Source organism: Rosa chinensis, chromosome 3 (assembly GCF_002994745.2).
Source record: "Rosa chinensis cultivar Old Blush chromosome 3, RchiOBHm-V2, whole genome shotgun sequence".
In the NCBI taxonomy this organism is placed as follows: domain Eukaryota; kingdom Viridiplantae; phylum Streptophyta; class Magnoliopsida; order Rosales; family Rosaceae; genus Rosa; species Rosa chinensis.
In genome coordinates, this window is record NC_037090.1 from 827,139 (window position 1) to 836,868 (window position 9,730).

Genomic DNA, 9,730 nt, shown 5'->3' on the forward strand with positions numbered 1-9,730 from the left:
AGGAAGATTCTGCGGTCAGGACTATTACTGAACAAGAAAGTGCTTCATTGCTCAATTTGCAATGAACCCTTGACCACCACCACCACCCATATTTTCCAATGTGATCAAAATGGACAAAAAGCCTGCTCCTCTTGCTGGAATCACGACGGTGATTATAAATTATGTAGCTTTATATTCCACCCCCTTTGGCTGTAATCGCAACAGCGCCATGGAGAAGGTTCTTGAATCAATTACAACTTCGACTACTGTACTGCAAGGGCCATAACCCTAACTGAACCAGGAGTGCTTGATTGTCCAATTTGCTGTCAACCATTGACCATTCCTATTTTCCAATGTGACAAAAATGGGCATATGGATGCTTCTTATGCCGAGATAACATCAAAGATAAATGTCCTTCATGTTCCTGCACCTTCAGCTCCAGTCGTAATTTGGCCATGGAGGAAGTTCTGAAATCGGTTACAACTTCATGCAAGCATGGTTGCAACCAATTGCAGACTTACGACGAGGCAAGAAAACACGAAGATTCATGTCTACATTCGCCTTATAATTGCTCATGCCCCCATCCCGATTGCAAATTCGCGTCTCCAACCAAGGACTTGAAACAACACTTCAGTACAAATCATATGGATTCTACAACACAATTTAAGTACCTGGACAATTTGGACCTCACTTTGGAAAAAAACGAAAGCTTCCTTGTTCTTCAAGAAAGGTATAATGGTACATTGTTTATCCTCAATAATCACATTATTGAAGGACTACGGAATGCTGCGACACTATTTTTGCCATAGGCTGTGTGGTTGTGGTTGTGGTTGTTGGGCAGAGGCGTTCACTGGCCATCTCCATGACATGGTCGGGGTGTGTAATTGGGTCTCACTTGTAACCAAAGGTCATCGAAACTCGAGAACATCTTATACATGAAGTAGACAGATTAAATACCAAGTAAGTAGCTTTATGCATTACACTATATATTCAAAATACACAAACCCCAGCATTGCATGAACAGTACGCCAGCTGTGGCAATCTATTTTACTTTGTCCTCACTCTGCAATGATGAAATAAAAATAGAGAGATAGGTTTACAACATGTACTTTCATGTGAGAAAACTTTCACAGCTTAAGAAGTTGTCATATATGAACTTCATATTTTCCTCCAGCATCTCAGAAACCGAGTCGACGTCAACCTTCTCTTCCTGAAAATTGAAAGAAAAAGAGGTTACTCAGGATGCTTAAAGAGCGTAGTATATGAGGTAGGCAGAGTGAAAGTCACAGAGGAATGTTAACACTTACCTTCAACTTTGAGCCTAGCTTTTTCAACCTCAGACTGATCTCCCAAGATGCTTCACCAATTGAGGTTCCAAAATCAAATCGATCGGCATGCCTGACCTTAAATCTTAATGACTGATTTTTATATACTTTGGCTCTTACATGCCAGGCCCCAACAACATTGTACTTTCCAGAAGATGTCTTCTCCAGGGGCCATCTCAACCCACCCTTCACATCTGGATCTGCAATTGCAGCATCAACCAGATCCCTAATGCTTTGCGTCTCATCATCCTGAAACAGAAAAGATTAATCCGATTACACAACCTCATTCCAAGGTACAAAAGTTCATCCCTTGATCCAATGTGATTAACTCTCATCATCCGAACACATATATAACATTTCAACTTTTTCTGTAGCTTGTTTTGGTTGTGGCAGCTATACTAATATATAATAATTAGTTTCTTCTTTTTCCAAAACAACAAAGAATAGAGATGAAATTTCCAATGGTACGAGGTGAAGTAACTTACAGTCTGAGTTGTTACAACTCTCTTCAGGTTTAACATCAGTCTCAGGTCCAGATTCTTATTAGGGATGGATATATCCATCACCATATTACGCATTTGGTTTAGTTCGACCTGGATGAAAGTTGAATATTGATATAAGTATTAGTAAATAGAACTATGACAAGCAAAAGGGAAACTTAGAGGGGAGAACTTGATTTCATTCACATCAACAGTTAGTCATCTTACAAAAATCTGATCATTTTGCAGTAAATATATTATATTAAATATGATGCCATAGAAGCATGATCATCATGATTTATGAAACACCGAATTCAATATAGTTGGATGATTAGAAAACTTGCCTTGTAGAGTTGTAGTTTTCCATCTGCCTTCACACTACATTTGCAGAGGAGAGTTGAATCTGGTGTTGTGGAATCAGCCAACTATACAAGAAGAAACAAATGAGGATTTCAATAGCATACATTCAGTAAGTCTATGGATATAGGATTAGGAATACCTTTACTAGGTATATATCTTTCTCCGATTCAAAATCAACTCCAATATTCGGGACAACTTTGTTTACAATCTTCTCCGTATAGGAAACAGGAACATTTGTGTAAAATGATCTCCTCCAATTTTTCAACATTTTTGTAGTTAAATTTTCTCTCAGAGATTCCAGGTTAACTGAAGGGTTCCTGAATTGCAAAGATTACCATTTGGTTTATCTGTTCATATACAACCGAGTATAATGTGTTTTTTCATTGTTACATACATGAAGCAGTGTAACATTGACAGTAATTAAGCATTGATATCAAGGCATAGTTCTATTAAGTAGGTTTCAGTATCTATACTATTATATACAAACAAGGGCAGAATCTTAGAATCACGGGTCACCTCTCCAACCTGGCACCCTACTTTAGAAGCTAAAATGCGAACATTTACCCTTTATACAAAATGGACTATAGCTGGCATTTCTTTCTTTCTGTTCACTTCAAATCAGCAGTAGATTGGACTAAATCTACAGGACCTTCTCTCCAACATAAAAAGTAGGTCCTAGTGTTTACAGTTTGTTTGATCAAATCAAATTTTGGGCAGTCATTTGGCTATTACAAAGGCAACCTACTTCAACTTAAGATGAAAGTGCTTGACATAATCGTCAAATTTCACCTATCACTCATAAGCTCATGCACCCATGATACAGGATTACTCTCAGCAGATAGGTATTGTCATAGATCTATTACAGTTTATGATTGTCAAAATCATACGCAGCTAAAAGAACAAGAAGAAACAGGATAAATATATGAAATGTTCAAGTTAAATGGACGGAAGAATAACAAATTAAAATAAGAAGGAAGCGTAACCTATGGAAGAGAACTTTTCCAACTCGAGCAATCAAATTAGGCTTCAGTTCTTCTAACTTTGGAGACTCCATTTCCTTCCTCATATTGTCAAAAGACGCAATTAGGTCTTCAAGCACATTCTCTGCTATATACACCCAAGGACTCTTTGGCAGGTCCCATTTCACCTCACTACCTTCTATCAAGTATCAACCATATAAAACATTACCAAAAAGACTAATAACCCAGAGTAAAGAAAATTTCAATATAAATACACTAAAAGAAATTTTACAGTACTAACCAGTAGCAAGACCAGAATTCATTAAAGCTAGACGCTTTTCTCCGATTTTGTGCTCAATGGTTTCCAAGGAAATGAGTTCAAGATTAACAGATGATGGAAACTGGGTGTCATCATCCAAACCAAGTGCACACCATTTCGAAATGGCTTGGTCTGCCCAAACTACCTTCCCAGTCCAATTATCATTAGACTTTGATGACCTTACATTTACATTTCTCTTAAACAAAGGAGCAAGCTTGTCTGGAGTTGGAAACGGCCTCTCAGCTTCGTTTGAGCTTCGCTTGTGTGGTGGGATGTAAGCCATTATAAAACTAGCACTTATGCCTAAACAAAAACAAACAAAAAAATCCTGGTAAGACGATTTAAACAGGAATGTTTGGGTAAATAAGACACATAGTGTGCAAAATTTAACTCAAAGTACCCTAGTCGAAAAAAAAAACTCCAAGTACTGAAATTTATAAGCCAAGAAGCTTCCTTTGTTATGTTTATTGTAGAAAATCAAACTAATTTCATCTTCTTGTAGTTTTAGTTCAATCAGCAGTGACTACAACACTAAATTTCAACTGGATAAGTTATCTTGATCACTTTTCTGGAGTCAGAAAAACTGTCAAATCGATCCTAACACAAAAACAGAGCAGATGGGCAAAATCTAACCCCAAGGTGCTCAAATTTATAAGCCAAGTTCAAGAAACTCAATCTCATTTCAGCTTCTTGTAGTTTTGGTTCAGTCAGCAGCAAATATTACACTGAAAATTCAACTGGGTAATTTATCTTGATCGCTTTTTTGGACCCAAACACACAATCAAACTGATACTAACACAAAAACAGAGCAGATAGTTCATTCACAGCAACATTCTCATAGTGATCATAAAGAAAATGAAACAACAAATCATGAAAAGGGTTTTGAGGTACAAACAATTGCAGTTTAGCTGATAGTAAAACTGGGTTTTGTTGGTAAAGTAGTAACAAAAATGGAGAAGGAGAACAAAGAAGAGCAAAGGGTTTGGGGTTTTACCCAGAAGCAGAGAGAATTGAAGGCAAAGCACCAGACTTGCAAGCACGATCGGAATTCGGAAATGACGAAGAATCGAATGAAAAAAAGTCTCTTGCTTTTATTTAAATGCTTTTCAGTCAGTCACCCATTGGCTGAAGAAAAAGAAAAAGGGACTATTTCTGAGCAGTAATTCATAGGTTTCAATTCCCACTATTCACTTTAAATGGTGATATATGGGTGAAGGCAATTTGATATTTCTGAAAGCATATAAAGTTCTTTTTGGATATTAAGAATCATGGTGTTAGCATTCTAATATCATCTTAATTGGTTTTTTTTTAATTAATCATCCACTAAATTTATATTATAATTTGAGTGATTGTATTATTCACCGTTAATAAAACAATAGATTTCAGGTTACTAATGAATTTCAATTTCACAAGACATTAGTTACTATCATCGTTGTAATGCAAAAAAAAACAACAATTCGACATTAATTTACTATATTATGATACATGAACATTATTTTAATTGCATAATCATCATCATCATTTTACTAACGAGTAGTAGACACCTAAGAATAAAATCACTTTCATAACCACTTAAGAAGAATCAGTAACCCAAAGGTCCATGTCCAAGATGGAGTCATCCCACTCCCATTTCTTGTTTTTGTTGTTGAACTCTTGATCATATTGCTCTATAACTTGTTCAAATTGATCAAGGTCTACCATTCCCAAATCACCCATGAAGTCATTGTTCCCCTCATGTTCTTCTTCCACACATAGATTGTTGCTATCCTCTCTCTCAACTATCTGACTGATCTGCCCCTGATCTTTATCAATATTGCAGAGCATTGCCACTGATGCATTGCTACATTCTTCCAAGGCTTGGCAAGTTTGATCCTCAAGAGTACTACTTATCATTGACCTCTTTGAGTTTGAGCTGGCGTATTTTGAAGCTTGGGGTCTTATGACTTGTAAATTATTATTCCCTGCATGATTAATCTTCTGATGATCACCATGAGTTTCTTGAGCATTTAGCTTTTTGCTCAAGTGACAATTCCAATAGTTCTTCACATCATTACCAGTCCTTCCCGGAAGCCTAGCTGCAACTAATGACCACCTGAAAATTTAAAAGCTAATAAAGTTCAATTGGGTATGTCATATATGTAGGCATATATGCCCAAACAAACGGCTCTTTACTTCAAAAACTGTTAAAAGCACTTTCAGATCATCAAAAGTACTTATAGCACTATTCATTTGAAATAGTGAAAAGTGTTTGTAGATGTTTCTTCAAGAAGCACTTCTCGATGGTAAAATTTTAAGATAAACATATCAACTAACAAAGAGCTATGTGAGTTTGAGATGAACTTGCCTGTTTCCCAAGAGCCTTTGGAGCTGGATGATGAGCTCAACTTCCTCTTGTTCAAAGCTCCCTCTCTTGATGTTCGGCCGAAGGTAGTTTAGCCACCGAAGCCTGCAGCTCTTACGGCACCTGTTTAGACCTGATTTCGAACCTTAAGCGTGTCACTGATCAATCTTTTCCTAATTTCCATAATACATACAAGCTAGAGTTGTGCAGAAAACAAATTAACATAACTCAAATTATTTACCGGCTAAGTGAGGAATTCGATGCCATTTGCCTTCTCCATACTTCTCTATGCATTTCCTCAGCAACTGATCCTCTTCCTTAGTCCAGGGAATACCACCCATCTCTCTCTCTCTGATATTGCAATTTTGAGTTGTTGAATCTCTACAGTGAGTGTTTGATGTTATATATATATGGATTTTCATATTGTACTCTTGTGGCTCCTTCTGTCCTTTTCTTTCTGATTAGTTCACGCCTACTCCTTAGCTGAAACGCCATAATGTACCAGCACATGGTTGTTATCGAAGTTAGAAGAATATACATAGTCAATGGTCCATCATCTTTCTAAGTGTGTGTGGCTGGAGGTGGGTTTATAATGAAGCAGCATTACTATGTCTCCATTGACACATCTTTATCGATATATAGCCCCAGTGGAAACTTCAATAACTATTTTGCCAGAAGTGATGAAAATCTGCATGCTATTTCTGCCTTTGCTTCTTATCTTGGTTACTTATATCACCAGAGTACACACACTCACAACTCACAGGTTCACAGGTATTTATCATACTTCATCAATGATCAAGCGGTCCAGACTTTGGTTCCCCAATCATAAATGGACCTTGTTGATGCTACGGCACTAAATTAGACATTCAACTACTAGTGCATTCAACATTCAAGGAACGGGCCACAATACATTGAAACATGCAATTTGATGATTTGAATCGCCTATAAAAAAAATCAATCAATTTATAATTGTTTCGATATCTGATTATACGTACCATCATTCATAATATGTAAAGAGCTATCGCTTAACTCTGCATAAATTAGATGACTAAACAGTTATTTCGCACTTTGAAAGTTTACTCTTTTTAACATGGAAACAACAAGAAAGAGGGATCTACATGAATCTTGCGCTTCACAAAGTGTATCTCGCTCAACTTACTTTGACACCACACTAGTTGCTCTTGTGTTATAGTTGACATGTTCAAAACCCTTGAAACTAATCTGATGTCCACTTGAGAAAAGAAGTTATGGTGACCATGATCTCCGCTGTCTTCCTCTTCTTCTCCTCCTTCTTCATGCTTTTGGAATCTCTTTATGATCCGGTTCTCACTCCTCAATAGCTCTTTAAGCTTCCTCTCTTTCTTCCGAAGATCTGCTTGAACTTCCACTAAAAGCTCTGGATCCAAGCAATCTCCATCAAGTGATCTTTTTCGACAAGCGGTGGTTATGTTGGCATTTTTATCAGCTCGAATGAATCGCCAAATGGTCCTTATCGATTCTCTCAACATCTCGACAAGACTGTCAGTGGTAATTGCATCCTCTTTCTTTCCTTCCTCCGATTTGTCCTCTCTGATTACTGGAACTTGTAGAAGTTTATGCATAGCACATCGATTTTTAACGTAGTTTTCGACCCTTGCCCCTTGAAAATGCTCATCCTCTATAAATCTTTGCAGGAGCACTTGAAAATGTTGCAATTCTTCTGCAACTTCATTGTATGAATGTATTTGATTAGGGGCAGATTCCAATAGCTCCAAGGCCTTCTCATATTGCCATTGAAGGAACTCCCATGAAAGGCACAACTGCCCTACATAGACCAATTCCAAGTCACTATGCACATCCTTAATGAACTTAACAATTGGATCACAATCTATTTTGGGTCTACATAGCCTCCAGTTGGAAAGAAAGGACTTGATTGCTGGAGTTGAGGATTTGTAGCTCGAAAACGGTCTAAGTGGATTCTTAGACTGCAGGACACCTATTGCATATGACTTCTGGTAACTCAAAATATCCAACTTGCGCATTCGAGTCCTGTAACTCTTGTAGAACTTGTGAAGCACCCTCATTCTATCTCCGTGTTGGTATTTTTCATCAATCTTGAGTGGCTTCAAGTCATCCATATCCAGAGACTCGGATTCTTCAAAAATTGTAGGCAGACCAGTTGTAGCTCTGACTGTCTTGAGCTCCATTTTCAACTGGTCTATCAACTCTTGGTGTTCCCACAAAACATCCAATGTGTCTGAATCCTCGGAACCATTATAATCATCCACTAGCTTTTCTTCTCCTTTAGGTTCGGACCCTTTCGAGTTTTGACCATCAGTCGTACACAACTCTTCTAGTTCTCTAACTTGTTCCATTATATCATCATCTTCTTCATCAAAACCATCAGGCTCGTGCAATCCAATGTCTTCCAAAGCACCTACTTCATCCTCATCTAGACTTGAGCAAATCAAATCAGAATCAGATTCCGAACTAACAAAGTTCTCTTCCGAAACCAACTCATCTTCATGACTAGTAGCCAGTTTCTCATCACCAGTACTATCACTTTCCTCATCTGAATGAGACATTTCTTCATTATTAACATCTACTTCTTCCTGACTCTCCGATCCTTCTTCGTCGTCCGAAACAGAATCTTCTTCAATCACTGATTTCTTCTCTACCTCCTCTTCCTCAAATGCACCATCTCCAAAACCCTGATCAGCACCTTTTTCCTCATGAACTTGTACTTCTCTAACCAATTGGTCAAAACCCTCGGTAAAACCCTGAGCACTTTTTCCTTCATCAACATCAGTTGCTTCGATAGAACCACAATTTGATTTCTGAGCAGACCCATTTTCTGATTCTTCAATGAAGCAACTACTACTAGTATTCTTTTGGGCCTGAAAAGCTACATAATCACCAATTACATCCGCTTTTTCCGGTGTTTTTAATATTTCCCAAGTCTGGTACTCAAATTTAAACACGAAATTTGGCTCTGAGATCTCTATATCACCAACATCAAAGAATTCTGAATCATCATCATCATCATCATCTTCTTCGTAACTTTTCCGAATCTCAGATTCAGCTCTTTCCGGTACAGTGCTAGAGAAACCGGAATTCCTCATCGGAGAAATCTCTTCTTCGACGAAGAGTGTGCTGAAGAATCTGAACACAACGGAGTCGGAAAACTGAGCAATCATTTGTGGGTATTGGGAGAGATGGAAAATGAGGGATTTAATATGGGAAATGCTGGGTTGCTTTGGAGAGTGGAAATATGTGAATGAGAATTTGGGTGTGGCAAAGATTATATATAGACAGGGTTGTGATTCCTGTGGGCTGAAGGAAGGATATTTAGGAGAATACCCAAAAGAAATTCCTAAACAAAACAGGACGTGTTTGGGTTTATTAAATCCCTAATCAAATAGGAAACTACCGAAAAGAAAGGAAAAGTCAAGACTTTGGGTTGGAAATGGTTAAGATTCACCCAAAAAGATTTACCAAGTACCCCCATGATGGGCTTCACTCCAATTGTGAGATTGTGGTTATAACCTATAAGCCCAATGGAAATTGAATTTTCCAGCACAGCCCAAAGCTTCTTAAGACAGTTCTAGCCCATGTTTATGGACTCATTATTTGCATTTGTAGGTCCAAGTCGTCAAATTTGTGGCATCCAGACCCAAACTAGAACCAAAGCCTAAGAGAAGAATAAAATAAAATAAAATGTATCTATGGTATAACTTTTTGAATATCATGTAAAAATATTAATAAACTCAAGTTAGATTAGGCCATTAGATATCCTCCATCTACCGACTTAGGATATATATAGAGTTTGTGGTAACACTACAGTGATATATAGATCTAATTTGACGGTTTCATGCTTACTTATTAAAGAAAGCATATAAATTATGTAACATAAAGATATAGTAAATAGGCAAAATTAAAAACTTAAATAAAAGCCAGCCCCAAAGGGCTAAGTCACTCCCATGAAGTGC

At 37.5% G+C, this 9,730-nt stretch overlaps 3 protein-coding genes across 5 annotated transcripts; all 3 read right to left on the reverse strand.

The window, feature by feature from the left end:
- Nucleotides 1-911: 911 nt before the first annotated feature.
- Nucleotides 912-4,579, reverse strand: LOC112193162. Of its 3 annotated transcripts, none has more exons than XM_024333229.2 (8): nt 4,416-4,579; nt 3,404-3,724; nt 3,127-3,298; nt 2,283-2,460; nt 2,128-2,208; nt 1,790-1,897; nt 1,287-1,553; nt 912-1,189 (listed from the first exon to the last, which is right to left on the reverse strand). In XM_024333229.2, the coding sequence occupies exons 2-8, from the start codon at nt 3,702-3,704 to the stop codon at nt 1,091-1,093; spliced, it is 1,206 nt and encodes a 401-aa protein (XP_024188997.1). In that variant the 5' UTR covers nt 3,705-3,724; nt 4,416-4,579; the 3' UTR covers nt 912-1,090. The 3 variants fall into 3 exon arrangements, with proteins under 3 accessions (XP_024188997.1, XP_024188995.1, XP_024188996.1); XM_024333227.2 differs by having other exon boundaries at nt 3,127-3,301; nt 4,416-4,578; XM_024333228.2 differs by having other exon boundaries at nt 3,127-3,301; nt 3,404-3,749; nt 4,416-4,578.
- A 289-nt stretch (nt 4,580-4,868) lies between these two features.
- Nucleotides 4,869-6,164, reverse strand: LOC112194873 (transcription factor MYB113). Its single transcript, XM_024335119.2, has 3 exons — nt 6,004-6,164; nt 5,766-5,895; nt 4,869-5,513 (listed from the first exon to the last, which is right to left on the reverse strand). Exons 1-3 carry the CDS (start codon nt 6,101-6,103, stop codon nt 4,994-4,996), a joined length of 750 nt encoding a protein of 249 aa, XP_024190887.1. The 5' UTR covers nt 6,104-6,164; the 3' UTR covers nt 4,869-4,993.
- Nucleotides 6,165-6,821: 657 nt separating this feature from the next.
- LOC112195086 lies at nt 6,822-9,408 on the reverse strand. The gene has a single exon (XM_024335438.2). It carries the CDS (start codon nt 8,936-8,938, stop codon nt 6,848-6,850), a length of 2,091 nt encoding a protein of 696 aa, XP_024191206.1. The 5' UTR covers nt 8,939-9,408; the 3' UTR covers nt 6,822-6,847.
- Between the last annotated feature and the right edge of the window lie 322 nt (nt 9,409-9,730).

Excerpts from the sequence above, each read along its gene's own strand:
- LOC112193162 (XM_024333227.2), bottom strand. The coding sequence starts at position 3,704 with ATGGCTTACATCCCACCACACAAGCGAAGCTCAAACGAAGCTGAGAGG. Across the intron at positions 2,209-2,282 it reads AAGATATATACCTAGTAAAG|TTGGCTGATTCCACAACACC; the intron begins GTATTCCTAATC and ends CTTCTTGTATAG. Across the intron at positions 1,554-1,789 it reads GAGTTGTAACAACTCAGACT|GATGATGAGACGCAAAGCAT; the intron begins GTAAGTTACTTC and ends TTTCTGTTTCAG.
- LOC112194873 (XM_024335119.2), bottom strand. The coding sequence starts at position 6,103 with ATGGGTGGTATTCCCTGGACTAAGGAAGAGGATCAGTTGCTGAGGAAA. Across the intron at positions 5,896-6,003 it reads TCGAATTCCTCACTTAGCCG|GTCTAAACAGGTGCCGTAAG; the intron begins GTAAATAATTTG and ends GTTCGAAATCAG. Across the intron at positions 5,514-5,765 it reads CAAAGGCTCTTGGGAAACAG|GTGGTCATTAGTTGCAGCTA; the intron begins GCAAGTTCATCT and ends TTAAATTTTCAG.
- LOC112195086 (XM_024335438.2), bottom strand. The coding sequence starts at position 8,938 with ATGATTGCTCAGTTTTCCGACTCCGTTGTGTTCAGATTCTTCAGCACA.